This window comes from Acinonyx jubatus, chromosome C1 (assembly GCF_027475565.1).
Source record: "Acinonyx jubatus isolate Ajub_Pintada_27869175 chromosome C1, VMU_Ajub_asm_v1.0, whole genome shotgun sequence".
Taxonomy (NCBI): Eukaryota; Metazoa; Chordata; class Mammalia; order Carnivora; family Felidae; genus Acinonyx; species Acinonyx jubatus.
The window spans coordinates 91,718,285-91,733,698 of record NC_069381.1 but is presented as its reverse complement, the minus strand read 5'-3'; the positions used below and the strand labels follow the sequence as shown (position 1 = coordinate 91,733,698).

The following is a 15,414-nucleotide window of genomic DNA, read 5'->3' as shown; positions in this document are numbered from 1 at the left end:
AGAGAGTATCCCGCTGAAGTCTGGGTTAAATTCAAAGCTTTCTTAGAAGGCTCTGTGAGATGATTAAAAATTTACACCTTTGGTTTTAATCTGAGCTTTGGTTTCTTTTCACAGTGCAGCCTTCATATTCACGCTTCCTACAGCATCTCCCAGAAACTAAACGTTCCAATGGCCCCACTGTCAGAGCCTAAGGCCGTCGGCATAGTCATTGCCCATGGTGAGCAGCCCGCCCCCCATCTCCACAGGAGCAAGTAGCTGAGCACACTAAAACTGAGCCACAGCCTTGAATCCTATAAGAAAACCACCATACATGATGTTTACCATCCTTTGTGAAATTTCTCGAATAATAATGATACTCTGGGTTTTTCATTAGACTCCCCATCAGAGAGAGAAACATGACTTCCTTTCCCAACTTTTCAGTGGCCTTTTTTTCCTATTACAAGAGGTATGATGGGAAATAATCAGAGTAAATTCACTGAAAATTATTCTCTTGGCAGTAAACCCTCTCCGTTTCATTGCTGATTTTTGCTGACGAGATGGCGGATTGTGTTGCAGGTAGTGTAGGGGATGCCATTTCAGTGATGATCCCGGATGTGTACATCTCAGATGATGGGGGTTACTCCTGGACGAAGATGCTCGAAGGACCCCACTATTATACCATCCTGGATTCCGGAGGCATCATTGTGGCCATTGAGCACAGCAGCCATCCTATCAATGTGATTAAGTATGCATGAGCTCTGCTCCACCCACACTATCTGCATGGAGGGCAACTGTGGGATGTTTTTCTGTGGGAGGTAGGGATAGTTATGGACCCTGATTCAAATTTGTGCATTCTAAGAACTGTAGGGAACATTCTTGAAAGGATTGCATCTAGAGCAACCCACATTCAGTATCTTTGCTTTTTCTTCTGAGTTCCTCTAGCTAACATTTTTTGTCACTTTTTAAAAATACTCTTCTTTTGGGGGACTTGAGTAGCTCAGTTCGTTGAGCGTCTGACTCTTGATTTCAGCTCAGGTCATGATTCCAGGGTCATGGAATTGAGTCCCAAGTCAGGCTCCGCAACGAGCATGGAGCCTGCTTGGGATTCTCTGTCTCTCCCCCTGGCTTGCACATGTGTGCGGTCACGCTCTCTCTCTCTCTCTCTCTCTCTCTCTCTCTCTCTCTCTCTAAATAAATAAATAAATAAGTAAATAAATAATTCTTCTTTCTCTCCACAAGAATCATATAGAAGCATTTAAGCACTTTGGATGGAAAATTACTCCTTAAGTATAAGTTCTCTAAAATAATTTTGTATGTTTATTCAGAAGCCCATTTGTACATGGGTCGCTACCCTCTGTTTCCTTTGAAACAATTTTTATAAAGGCATTTTCTTCTATATTCTTTGAATGATCTCTTTTACCTACCCTGTTATCTGTGGGCATTAAAAGTTTATATAGTTATCAGTCACTAAGCCATGACATAAATATGAGGGTTTTCTCTGGTTTGGGATCAAACAACCAGAGTAGTTTCCTGATATTCCCGTACATGTTGATCTTCTGTCACGACTGTTCTCTAATTGTGGTTTCAGGTTCTCCACAGATGAAGGTCAGTGCTGGCAAACCTACATGTTCACCAAGGAGCCCATCTACTTTACCGGTCTAGCTTCAGAACCTGGAGCTCGGTCCATGAATATCAGCATATGGGGGTTCACAGAATCTTTCCTGACCCGCCAGTGGGTCTCCTATACCATTGATTTTAAAGATGTCCTTGAAAGGAACTGTGAGTAGAGTCTCCTTTGACCTTTTCTACCAGAACATATAAGCCTATTTTCCTAATAATTCAATTTCATTTCTTTTAGCTGGAATAAGAAAATGCATATGAGGGCCACTGGCTGACTCAGTCGGTACAGCACATGACTCTTGATTCCAGGGTTATGAGTTCAAGCCCCACGTTGGGCATGGAGCCTACTTTAAAAAAAAAAAGCATATGAAAGAGGATTGAAGGATGTTCAAGGCAATGCAATGAATGGTATCAGAAATGCAGCTTCCTTCTTTGGACTAGCACTGTCCAAAAGAAATAAAATGAGGACCACATGTGCAATTTAAATTATTCTGTTGGCTGCATTATAGAAGTAAAAGAGGTGAAATTCACTTTAATAATAATATAAAATAATCATCTTACTATACCTAAAATCATTTCAATATGTAGGCAGTGTTAAGAACTATCAATGTGGGGCCCCTGGGTGGCTCAGCCGGTTAAGCGTCCCGACTTCACCTCAGGTCATGATCTCACGGTCTGTGAGTTCGAGCCCCATGTCTGGCTCTGTGCTGAAAGCTCAGAGCCTGGAGCCTGCTTCGGATTCTGTGACTCCCTCTCCCTCTGCCCCTCCCCTGCTCATGCTCTGTCTCTGTCTCTCAAAAAATAACATTAAAAAAAAAAAAAGAACTATCAGTGAAATATTTTATATTTATATATATAAATATATATATATATTTTTCTTCTAAAACTTCAAAATCCAGTGTATACTTTACCCTTACTCTTAGAGTAAATCTCACTTCAGACCAGCCGTGTGTGGCTAAGGCTGTAAGCGTGGCCTCACACTGTTGAAGCTCTGTAACACTTTATGGGACTTTTTTCTGCTTGTAAGGATAATGCGTCCTTGTGTTTATCTAAAATTATTTCATGACATTTCAGGGCTTTTCACCCTTGATTGCAGCAGAACTGTAAGAGAAGCGTTAGAGGAAAGTGTGTTGCATAGAGCATCTGATTATCAAAACGTTGAAGTGAGGAAGTATTCGTGTAAAGAGTTTTGGCTTGAATGTCAGTCACAGGTGAGGTTCTAGAATGGCTACTGGGTGAGCTCGAAGCCCACACTGACCATTTCAGAGTTCTGTGATGTCAGACTGGAAGGCATGTTAGAAGCATGGAAAATGGCTTCTGAAAAGGAGGTAAAATGCTCATTGCAAGGTGTTGCTAAAGAATCATAAGCAGACCCAGGCCCCGGTACCAAAGATGCTGACACTGTACTGAAAAATATGGAGGATAAAAGAGAAAACTGGAGAAAAGTCTCCCACCCTGCGAGCCGTGGTTTCTTGTTGGCATGTTATGATAAAAGACTTAAGGTTTCAAGTAGCTTTGTTTGAATTTTGGTCCTGTTATTAGATGGCACAATGGGTCTGTTTCCTCAGAATGTTAGTTTAGTGACTCCTGGAGGAAGCAGAAACACTGTTTGGGCCTTTTCTACAAGGTGTTTACATATGATTTAATACCCGAGAGTCATTATTTAATATCCAGATTCATTAAATAGGCTGTGAAGGAGCTGGCTTGTGAGTTTTCCCCTCAGAAGGCAGCTCTACAGTTATCCCTGAAGTTTAACGCCATTAAAAGATTTGGTAGACACCTGCTCCCTAACAGACTCTGCGCTGGTCTTCGTATCCCAGAGGATAAAACCCTAATCCACAGTCTAGGCCATGGCCTTTGAGTCATTTCTCCAGGAGTGGGTGATACGACTTACAAAGCTGGATTGACTGTCATCAGCAGTCTACGTGAAAGCCAGTCATCTGAAGTTAAAAGTCTAGAAAGAGATTGTCTTCCCTTCTGTTTGAGGCAAACTAACGAGTGGTGAAACTGAACTCTAGCTTTTGGCTAACTGCTGTCTCCTGAAAGGAAACGCCTGGTTGCTTACCTGTGACAGCTCCTGCTGACCAACAGCACAGGTGTGCAAGACATGGAGGCAGCAGTCTCTCCATGTGGAAGGAAGCTTAGAGGTCCTCCATCCAGCTGCCCACTTTGAAGCAAATAAGCTTTTTCCTAATACTCAAACGGGCGGTGAGATGTGAAGTGTCCTCCTCTGACACGAGGAGGTGCCAACTGCTAGTAGGCTCCGACTGACGTAACTCTTGTCTGCAGTTCCAAAATGAGGCAGTGGGATGAGTCCGACATCCCCTTTTTCTTGTCTTTCCTCTCCTTTCAGCCGGGCAGCTGCCTCACACACGTGGGTGCGGTGGCCTGAACAGCCTGTCTTCCCTGTAGGTGAGGAGAAGGACTATACCGTATGGCTGGCTCACTCTGCTGACCCCGGAGACTACGGAGACGGCTGCATCTTAGGCTACAAAGAACAGTACCTGCGGCTCCGCAAGTCGTCTGTCTGCCAGAATGGTCGGGACTATGTTGTGACCAAGCAGCCGTCCGTCTGTCCCTGCTCCCTGGAGGACTTCCTCTGGTATCAGCTTCCCTCACATCTCTGTCAGCCCCTTTGCTGTGCAGGAGGTAGTGAAAGACCGTTGACTTATAGTGCTGAAAAATATTCAAATCCTTTCTTCTCCAAGGGTGCAGAACTGCTGCTCTCACTGAGGAAATGGAGGCACAGAGAAGGGACCGAGAGTTATTAGCAATTGGACAGGTAATATTATCAGGCCAGTCAGTCAGTTATTGGACAGGGCCAACAACAGCCCCCAGGAATCCTGGCCTGACAGCAAGGGAGGGAGGTGTATAAGGAGGAAGAGAACTCAGAAACAGAGAGAGGAGAAAATAGGGCAGAAACACCAGGAAGGACAGTACAGGAGCTGGGAGGAAGTTGGAATTCATGTGTTCACTAAACACTGGCGGCCTGAGTTCAGCAGGTAGGGCACTAGGTTTTGGATCATCTGCAAGATTGAAGGAGACTGGAGGGGATGTTGGAGTACTGATGGTCCAGATGTCGTATCAAGGTCTAGAGGCCATCCAGATGGACTGCCTCAAGTTCAGGACCATCTGGGCTGAAGGGTTAGTTACCCTACTGGCATGGACTTAGTTGATTACATAAGGGCAAGGCAGGCCCCAGGTAGCCAAGCAGGGTAAGTTAGGTCAAATAAGAGGCACTGCTTCCCATCACAGCCAGTAATCTTATGGAATTCATTACCTGCAAAACATACTGACAGGAAGTAAAAGTGGATCCTAAAAGATCTAGAAAAGGGACGCCTGGGTTGTTCATTCGGTTAAGCATCTGACCCTTGATTTTGGCTCAGGTCATGATCTCACAGTTCATGGGTTTGAGCCCCGCATCAGGCTCCATGCTGGCACCAGGAAGCCAGCTTGGGATTCTCTCTCCCTCTGTCTACCCCTCCCCTGCTCATGCTCTCTCTCTCTCTCTCTCTCTCTCTCTCTCTCTCTCTCTCTCTCTTTCAAAGATAAAAATTTTAAAAGGATCTGGAAAAGAATGCAGACAGGTAGCAGTCGTGTCCTCCCACATCACATTCTCTGGGACTGAGCGAACACCCAGTCTGACCCGGTGTGGTTCCCCATGTGTGGCTCACATCTAAATGCAGAATGGGCCAGAGGTCTTGTCTTCTGTGTTTCCACAGGAAACAGGATCCTTCTGGTCACTGTGGTGTCATATTAGGGCTAGAGCTTGTTGACACTGGGACACTCTACATCCTAGACTGGACCCAGACCAGGCTCTTAATTACCTGACCTTCTCCTGCTTTCCAGACAAGCTGTGCTTCTTCAGAGCTCCATGCCATTTTACCTGCTGCTTCCTTTGCCTGGAAAGTCTTCCCACATTCCCTGCCTGACCCCCAAGCTTGGGAGTTCCTATTTGGCCTCTAATACTTAGCTCAGTTCTCACCTCCGTAAAGCCTTCTCCAGCTTTCACTCATCTGGGCTTCTGCCGTACAGCTCTTGCTGTGTTTTGGTTATTGTGCACAGGTTTGGTTCTACCAGTAAAGTCTCAACTCCTTGAGGGCATGTTGTATTTGATCATCATTGAGTAGTCGTGATAGCAGCTGATGTTTCCTGAGCAGTAACTATACCAGGCACTGTCCCGAACAATTTATATTTAACCATGGCAGCCCCCTGAGCTAGGTACTGTTGCCATTTCCATCTCACAAAGGGAGGAATGAAGGTTCAGAGGTTACCGCTAACTCGCCCACCATCACCCAGCCGGGAAGCGGCACGGCTGGAATGTGTGCGTGGCAGCTTGGCCCCAGAGCCTACACACTGTGCCACCCATGCCTAAGAAATGTGTACTCTGTGAGCGGGAAGGGCACTTTCCCAGACATTTCGGATTGGACATCCTGAAATTTTCACCAGAACTCCCCCTCCGTGCTAGAGGGGTGGTGTCTTCTGCATCTTCTTACCCTGCCCCTTAATATCTGTCACAAAAACCTTGAAGTGCAAGCATCATCTGTGTATTCCCCAAGCATCCATCGCATACTTGCTGTGCACAAGGCAGTGCAAAGTGATGGTGGAAAGCCTGTTATTGACTCTCCTGGTAAGATGCACGTAATTATGCTGTGAAACAGTGCCTTGAAGATGTAGAGAACCTAGAGGCTGTTCCATCTAGAGCTGAAAGGAGATGGGTCAAAGGAGGCTTTGTGGAGGAGGCAGCATTGGAGCCGATCCCTGACAGTGGCAAGACCTGACCTTGCACATCTGGGAAGAAGCAAGTCATTGAAGCCGTGGACTGGCGTACGTGTAGATACCACCGGCATGCTCGGGAACAGTGTGTCGGGAGATAGGCCATGAGGGGAAGTCACAGAGGTCACGATAAAGAAGTGAGTAGGGTCCAGATAGGGCATGCCCAGGCTGAATTTTCGACTTCAATAATGGAAGGAAGGCAGTGCCCTGGACAAACATAGGGAAATGTTGGGAGAGGCTGGCTTGAAAGAGAATTTGTGACATGTTTTGGACACTTCATTTGAAGGTCTGTCAGCAGATTTAGGTGGTGACATCCAGCAGGTACTTGGAAATGGAGGATCAGAGCTCAAGAGAGGTAAAACCTGGAAGTTTTAGTTGCAACAAATAATGAAGCTCATGAAGGCAGAGCAGATACAGAGTAAGAGGATGACCTGTGGACCGCAGGAAAGGGTCTGCATTTCCAGGCTAGGAAGATTGAAGTGCAAACCGTGCCGAGAGAAACCGGCAGGCACAGTTGCAACGGCAGGAGCAGGAGCAGGTGCTGTGTCGGGGCCACCACACAGGCAGGGCCAGAGAGGGCTCTCCACAGTGGCATGACTAGGGAGTCTTGGGGGCCTCAGACATTCGCTTCCAAGGTGATAACGGGGGTTGAAGCCACAATGCATGGAATAAAAAGGAAATGAGTACAATAGAACAAGTATAAAATATCCTTCTAAGAAGGATAAGGAAGAAGAGGGGGAAGGAAAAGGACATGTGCAGGCTAAGGGACTGATAGTCGGTCCATACCATCAGTGAAGCCAGATCCCAGGGCAGTAGGAAGGATGGGCCCAGGGCGCTCGTGTACGGGGTCAGCCTTGGAGAGGAGGCGGTATATTTCTTGGGAGAAACAGAGAAAGGGGGGTAGGATGGAGGGCACAACAGGCATTTGCACTGGAGACAAAGGTCATCTAAGAAGCTAAGAGGGACAGAAATGGGGCAGGCAGGAAAGATTTAGCATACACCCTATGGAATACCTCCCAAAAACATAATAATGAGCGATTTGGAGGTAAATAAAAAGATTCCTAAGCATAGTGGGTTTAGATCTGTCGCTGTTGCCACTGTTTCTCAGTGTCTTTGTTCTCGGTGCACAGTCCCCCCCCCACCCCTCCCCCACCCCCCGCTTGCTGCAGTCATCCCCTTCCTGGAGTCCACGTGGTCTGTGCAGGGCTCCCAGCCGCTGAGTCCTCAGTCCACCAGGCCTGATCTGTAAGCTGATGGTCCCCCAGTTTAGCCCTCTTCATGTCTGTCTTCCTGAACAGACCCTCTTTACAGATGACACAGGCCTTCCTGAGCTGCTCTCACGCAACCAAAGACTGGAATATTAAGCTTCCGCTGCTCCTCAGAAACCCTTCATTACTAGTCACTTAACTGTCTTTCAGCAACTCTGAAAGATACTTTCTTTGCTGACTCTTGGCAGTGATTTTGGCTACTTCCGTCCAGAAAATGATTCCAAATGTGTGGAGCAGCCAGAACTGAAGGGCCACGACCTGGAGTTTTGTCTGTATGGCAGAGAGGAGCACCTGACAACAAATGGGTGAGGCGGCTCTCCTCTCAAATCGTGACAGAGGAGTCTTCACCCTGCAGAGTGAGACCCCCCACTCGCAGCACTCCACATCTCCAAGCACACGGCATTCTAGGGCACACTAGCAAAACACTGTCTAACAGAACTTTGTGTGGTGCTGGAAATGCTCCCTAACCTGCTGTGTCCCATATGGTGGCTGCTGACCGTGTGCAGCAACTGAGGCACTGAATTAGTTTTAATTAGTTGAAATGTAAGTAGCTACTGCATTAGGCAACGCTGCTCTGGAGGGGACACGGTGCCCCCTCCCCGGATACATATTTCCCCCTCCCATTTTTGTACCATGTGTTAATGTGCTTTCCCTGGGTCACAGTTCTTTGGCCCCATCTCTTAAGGCAGAATGGTGGGCATGTCCCCACAGCATGGCCAGGGATGCTTGGTCTGTTCAAGGCCTGAAACTACACAAAATGTCCCTGAAACATTCCTGTGGCTCTCCCCTCTGGCCTGAGAGGTGGTATAAGGTGGAGATGCTTTTCTGCACTTTTCAAATCTTGTTTTCAGGAACTAACAAGAATCCAGGGATACATCCTAGTGGTCTGATAAAAAATGTCTTCTGCCTTTTCAGGTACCGGAAAATTCCAGGAGACAGATGCCAAGGTGGAGTGAATCCAGTTCGAGAAGTAAAAGACTTGAAAAAGAAATGTACAAGTAACTTTTTGAGTCCTGAAAAGCAGGTATATGAAAGTAGTTCTGGTTTAGGTACCAGTGGGGTTTCCTGTTCTGCCAGGAACAAAAAACATTAAGAATTTTATTACTGAATAAAAGTGGCCGAACTACTTCCGGCGGGCTTTGCTTTGCACAGGAAACCATTAGTGTGGAGGATGGGTCATGCGACGCAGTGAGAAACTCGTCCCCAGAAACTTCTTTGTTGGGGGAACAAAGTGGAATTCTGTAAAGTTGTTCTGAGTCTTGGAAGCGTCAAGTTGAGGACATTTCTGAGACTGAGAGTCATTTAGGAAAAAGGCTTGAAGCCTGGCTATAAAGGACCGGAGTCTTGCACCGGAGTCTTGTGGAAGAGAGGAGCCCTGGGCCATAAGTTAGGTGGTCTGTGCTCCAAGTCATGCTGAGTGCGTGCAGAGTGCAGAACTGAACGATGGTCTCAGTGGATTGGTTTTGACATGGGCTGATTACAGATCTGTAGTACTGAACTGTCTGGCTGGGGTGTGGGAAATGGTAAAGAGGAAACCTCTTGATAAAGAAGTACTGGACCAGCAGTGGGACCGGGGCAGTAAACTGTGAACACCAGTTTCCTAACCCATAAAATGAGAGGCGGACAGTCCGCAGCCCCCTCCTCCCCAGCCTTCTAAGGACTGAGGGCCTGACGGAGGGCGGATTAGGAAGGTAGTGGGAGAAGGATGCGTGGATGTGTGTACTTGTCAGGGGGCAGGTTCCTCCTCCTCTGCGCCCCCCCCCGCCCCCACCCCACACTCCTGGCAGCTGTCCTCAGTGTTTGTGTGTGTGTGATTGCACTGGACTCCCACCCACAGTGACACAGCTTGTCCCAGAATCCAGCTCTGCCTCCTCTTGGATACATTGAAAACACACATTCCCTATCTCCCACCCAGAAGCAGGTAGGTCACACTCAAACAATGATATGAAAAGGCCTATTTGTAAAAGCATACCAAAAATTAAGTAAAAACACGTCTCAGTATTATATGCTGTCCTGCCTGATAAGGCATTGGCACAGCTTCTTCCCGGGTGCTGGCTCTGTTCCAGATTCTTCCAACCCCCTGTTACCATCGTGTCTCCCTTTCCTGCTGCACCCTTACATGCTCCACGACTTACACACTGGTAGCCGGGAACAGTCACGATTGCTGTGTGACCGAGCTCACTGCCAAGGGCTCCCAATGTTACTTTGACATGAAAGCCCCTGAGTCTGCACCATTCTGGCAGCTTCAAGGAGCTGAGGTTCTGGTTACCCTCTGCCACCAGTGATAGCCCTCCTGATAGCACTGAGAGGGCCCATCGTGGGGGGGCTGGGAAAGCAGTAAATACCTAGAGACTGCGGATCATTCACAGAGAGGCCAGGGAAATGGGCAGTCTCCTTGAATTCAGTCCTAGAATATGCCCACCTGAAATTGTTTGTGTTTTAATTTATCAAGAATTCCAAGTCCAATTCTGTTCCAATCATCCTGGCCACCGTGGGACTGATGCTGGTCACCGTCATAGCAGGGGTGCTCCTCGTGAAGAAATACGTGTGTGGGGGAAGGTAAGGAGCATGGAAGTCAGTCAGAGGTACTGAATTCAAACCACAGAGTCAGCCAAGGGCGCACGGTTGAGTTTGCTCTTGGGCAAAAACTAGCTCGTTGAAGTGATGTCCCTAAAGCAGGAGGCCCAAATCAGAATTTATATTTTCCACATGCCGACCAGGAGCGTATATGTATGACTCATTCTGTGAACATATAAAACTCGGAAAATCCACAGTCCTGTGAGAAACACATCCATCCTCACCGCATGAGGACTCACAGATGTTTCCACCCCCAGGTTCCTGGTGCATCGATACTCTGTGCTTCAGCAACATGCCGAGGCCAATGGTGTGGATGGCGTGGATGCTCTGGACACAGCCCCCCACACTAACAAGAGCGGCTATCACGACGACTCAGATGAGGTAAACCATTTCTTCCGGAGGGGTGGGCCACAAGTACAAAACAGGAGTGTTTCTTTTTCTGTTTATAATCAAGATCTGACTGAGGCAAAGGAGGGTAAAAGCCAGAAGCAGCAACTTAATGACTGTGAGAGTTGGCCAGCCCAGCAACTAGGTCATAACTTTCAAAATAGGAACTTTTTAGTGTGTAAATAATACGGTCTCTGTTTTTCTTCTCAGGACCTCCTGGAATAGCTCCTCCAAGGAGCTGGGACCGAGGACAGATGATGGAACCGCAGTACCTCTCACACTCCCTGTGGCTCCGAATGGGGGGAATAAATTTCCCATTGCGAGGGACCCAGCTCTGTTTCTGCTGCTTCCACCAAAGCCAAAAGGACCTTCACTAAAGAAATGCAGGGCGGGGGGTGGGGGGAACCCTAAACACTCTCATAATTGGCCCTGAGAAGGGGGGGGTAATTTTTAATTCTTTAACTTTTTATTTCAAATTCTTTTTGCAAAGTATGGGTTCTTTTGGTTTTGTTTTTGTTTTTTAAGGGAAACGAAATGGAATCAGAAGGGAACGTTTCACTAACCCCACTCTCGCATGTTTTGCATGGCGCCTGCTTCAGGGCTCCTGCCAACCCCAGCATCAATGTTCACAACGCACCCGGTGCTGTCCCTGGGCTCTGCCGGCGACACAAAGCAGCTGCCGAGAGGGACTTGGAGGCTGCAATGACTGGCACGGCCCGGGCAGCCTTTCCCCGGCCAGGGACAGCCCTGCCCCGAGAACACTGCACACCAGCTCCTCACACACACCCTGCCTTTTCTTTCTTTCTTTTTTGGGGACCGTAGACCACAGTGGTGTTTCTCTTCCCCTGTTTAATCGGGGAGTATACCCTTGTCAGTTGCCCTTTGACAACTGACTTAACCATGTGCTTCTAAGACACTAAATCAGGAAAACTTAAAGGGCAATATTTTTAACTTGGGGCAGGAAGAAGGGAGCAGCAGAGAATTGACTAGATTTAGCACCTATTAAAGGACAAATTCTTGCTTCTTCCAAGATCTTTCCAAACGTGCTTCGTGTTTGTGCCAGTGGATTTGCTCAAGGACAGGGTTAGGGCTTGCCCCGGATGTCTGCCCAGGCCACGTGACCTCTTTGCTAGAGCCGAGGGAGGGCGCCCAGTGTGGCCCCTACGGACTGAACATGACACAGTCTTCCATGTCCTCTGCCACCTGTTGGCACGGCGGTGAATCATCAGGATGGCCGTTTACTTGTGTGCCTCCTCCTGGATTGCTGTCGTACATGGAGCCAGGACTAAACACATTTTCAGATTTATAGGCTGTTTTTTTGAAAATCAGGACTTTATTACCAGGCTCTCCTCCTCACCCATTTTTCCCAACTTTGCCAAGGAATTTGTTGCCGTGAAACTTTTGGCCGAACCAACTGAAGACACACTTCCAGTGTAGGTGATGTTTTGTGTGATACATTAGGTTCGTATTTTAAATTTAAGGAAATTTTCCATTTGACACTTTTCAAATTAAGTTCACGGTAGAATGTAGTGAGGTGGATTTGAAGATGGCCATATAGTAGCGGCGAGCTGCAGTAGTTAGTTTTCATACGGCTTGGATGTTTGCTCGCCAGGAATATAGCATGGTACAAGCTTGGTCTTAGCATCCCTACTGTGCTGGCCACAGTTTCACCCAGTAATTATGATTGGGACATTCTTTGGTAACTGCCATTTTGCTGCTCGTTCATTTTATGGCTGTAAAGTCACAAAAAAGTAAATGTGCCAAATTAACTTTTGTCAGAATGAGTGAGCAGATGGCCGTGTTCTCTCCTCCCCAGAATGGATTAACAGCAGCAGGGAAAGTGGGAGAGGGGGTGGATGGAGAAGGTTAGAGACTTTGAAGCTGCAGGAAAATTAAATGAGTCAGGGAGCCCTAGTTAGAAAATAAAGTTAGGGCAGTTTTTGTGAAGAGGATTCATATTTGCTTGAGCTAGAGAGCACTGGTCTTTTAGGAAAAGCTCATTCATTTGACCGGCTCACAAACGATGAAGTGTCAGCCTTTGTCCCAGACACCCTCACCTCCTGTCCAAAGTGAATTTGATGCCCAGAAAAGACCCACTTCTGCACACCTTTTGCCCACGGCATATACGTGTTACCCGTTGGAGTACCTGTGCCAGTATGCAGTATTTCTCTGATTCATTTTAGGATGTAGGAAAGTTAGTATTCTGTAACCAAGTATGGTTAAAGCTCTTTGCTTATAATGGTATCTGGGATTTCTGTAAAACCTGGCAGCTTTCAGAGGACTTCATTCGCAGTATGTCATTTGAACCTTACCACATCCTCAGTGAGATTCTTCCTTTGAAGGCAGGGGTTTGTAATACGCATTTTTAGGGGATGGAGCTGAGATACAAAAAGTGAGTAAATTGTCCAGGGTCCCTGTGTGTGATGAGCAGTGCCGGTTGTCCATTGGCCGTCTTCAGGGCTCACGACCTTGTTATGCGTGCAGGTGCTGGATACCTGGAGCGGGAAGGGCTTCTTTCTTCTGGATGATTTGCTGTTCTTTAGGAGAAGGGTCAGTGGCATTTCTGTCAGAGCAGCGTGTGAAGCCTTTTTGTCACCTTGGTAAACGGTGGCAAGTCTTATTCTCCTGTTCTTCATGGCTGAAAACACAAATGAATGGTGATTTTGAATATGTGGTTAGAAACTGCCCCTCACCTCGTTGCGGGCGTGGGATCTCCCTTGATGAGCCACCCCTCTCCATTCTCCTTGTTTGCTCGGCCCTGGCCAGCTAGCTAGCTAGTTCCCGTTGGTTGGAGGACTGCCAACAAGCCTGGCTCATTCCCTTCATTGGCTAGTTAGCTTTCCATATCAGCCTGCTCACTCAGAAATGTATACCCTCAGCCAGAAAGCATAACAGCCTAAATCCATGATAGCTTATGAGGGAAGACAAGTTCTAATTTGTTCTACTGATGTTAGGTTAGGAGCATTATCTTTGCGTAAAGTATAGCTTACCATTGTGTAATAAAATCCCAGGCTTGATGGTAGCAGGAGAGATTATTGCTGGAGGTTTCAGTGATAGAATTTAGCATTGTAAGATAAGTTGGACATGTCAGACTGTCCAGAGTGGTCTGGGCTTTTAAATTCAGGTGGAGAACTCACCATCCCTCACCTGTGACAGGTGTCTTGGACCTAAGGGGGGTTCTTGGTTTTTAGTGGGTCCAGAGACCGGGGATGCATATACCGAGGCTGGTGATTGAATGGGAACACCACTTTGAAGAATCAAAAGTGTTTGGAGGGTTCTGGCAGTTCTAAGCTGGGCTCAGGAGATTAAGTAGATTAGTTATAACTGAAATTGAGAACTTGCCATCTGCCTCTAACTAGGCTTTCCAGCGTGTACCTCTCTAATTCCTAGGTTTGCCTTTGGGCCTCTACATGCCCAAGCTGGCCTTTCATCCCTGACAGATGAGTCAGGTGCTGGCCACCTCCAGCTCCTGCACCGGCTCTATAAAGCGCAGCCGGTTCTTCCGTGGCCTTGGTCACAATACCAGGGTACAGAGAGGGCTGGCCGGAGCTTCAGTCAGTTCTCTGTTTCTTAGGCAAATCATCCAAGTATGGGAGGTTCTCTTTCCCTTCAGGAGAGCTCTAAAGAGCCCTGCTTCTATATACAGTGGTTTAGAGCTCATCCTGCCCATTGTTGGTACATTCCCCTCACCCCTCACCCTGGATACTTGGAACTATTAAAATAAGAGATTCAGCTTTTCAATTTTGCTACTGCCTTGCCGCAAGCAGGGAAATAAACATGGACTTAAATGTCCTTTGAACAAAACCAAAGTGTAAGACTTGCCACATGATGGAGCGATAGGGAGGGCCAGACTTACCGGCACTGGCACTCAGCAGGTGCCAGACCTTCTGTTTCATCTGCTGCCCGTTTGCCCAGCAGCTCTGGGAGCATCGTCCTGCCCGAGCAGAGCCCAGGCCTTGCCCTCATGAAGGATGATTGAAATAGCAGGACCATGTTGATTCCTTGGTTATGTCTCATTATAACAGTAAGAATCAGAACATTAATTTGAAACTGTCTTCAACAACTTGCTGTATGCATTTTTTTCACACCAGTACATTCTTAAGCATCCTTGTTTATATAGAATAACATAAACTAATCTGTACCTTTATATATATATGTACATATATACATGTATAAACTGTATAGTGTACATGTTAATGATTTATTGATGTGTCCCAAATCTTTCATGACATTCTCATCCTCCGCATGCCCTCAGTTTGTGGTCGGGTGACTTGAATGTTCCCCGATAATTCTGCCCACCTCCCATGTTTGGATGTCTAGGGAAGGAGGGTTTTGGTCGTACCCTCCTTATCCTCATGCACAGAAATGCTCAGGGTCCCCATGTGCCTGTTGTTCAACCCTTTCTTGTCTCTTGTCCCCTTTCTGAGCATGTGGTCCCTCCCTGTCCTATAACTTCTCTGCCCCTTCCCCAAGTTGTGGGACAGCTGCCTTCCTACTAAAGTGTAAAGCAGTATTAACATCATTACTGCATGTGCGCTAAAAACCCAAGTTTTCTGTTCCCTTGGGACAGAAAATTGCATGTGGGGTGGGATAATCAAGTTTCAGTGACCCATGTCAGTTACACAACAAAAGCCAGACCCCATTACAAAATTCCACAAAACGGAAATCAAACTCAAATTTCTTTAGCATTGTGTAAATAAATCTGGATGTGTTTAACTTTGTACTGGTAATTTTCTGTATATTTGCAATATTTGGGTTAGAAATAAAACAGACTGGACTTTGTTACCTGACCTGTTGAAATGACTAA

The 15,414-nt window shown here is 47.0% G+C and overlaps 1 protein-coding gene across 2 annotated transcripts in view; it reads left to right on the top strand.

Moving 5' to 3' along the window:
- SORT1 (sortilin 1) overlaps positions 1–15,397 on the top strand; it is a 67,133-nt gene extending 51,736 nt beyond the window's left edge. For both annotated transcript variants that reach the window (XM_027058415.2, XM_027058414.2), the window contains exons 12-20: positions 115–217; positions 556–724; positions 1,568–1,758; positions 4,012–4,201; positions 7,832–7,948; positions 8,559–8,667; positions 10,096–10,202; positions 10,478–10,601; positions 10,818–15,397. In XM_027058415.2, the coding sequence (XP_026914216.1) occupies positions 115–217; positions 556–724; positions 1,568–1,758; positions 4,012–4,201; positions 7,832–7,948; positions 8,559–8,667; positions 10,096–10,202; positions 10,478–10,601; positions 10,818–10,832 (1,125 nt within the window). In that variant the 3' untranslated portion in view covers positions 10,833–15,397. The remainder of the gene's footprint in view (positions 1–114; positions 218–555; positions 725–1,567; positions 1,759–4,011; positions 4,202–7,831; positions 7,949–8,558; positions 8,668–10,095; positions 10,203–10,477; positions 10,602–10,817) is intronic.
- Positions 15,398–15,414: the final 17 nt, after the last annotated feature.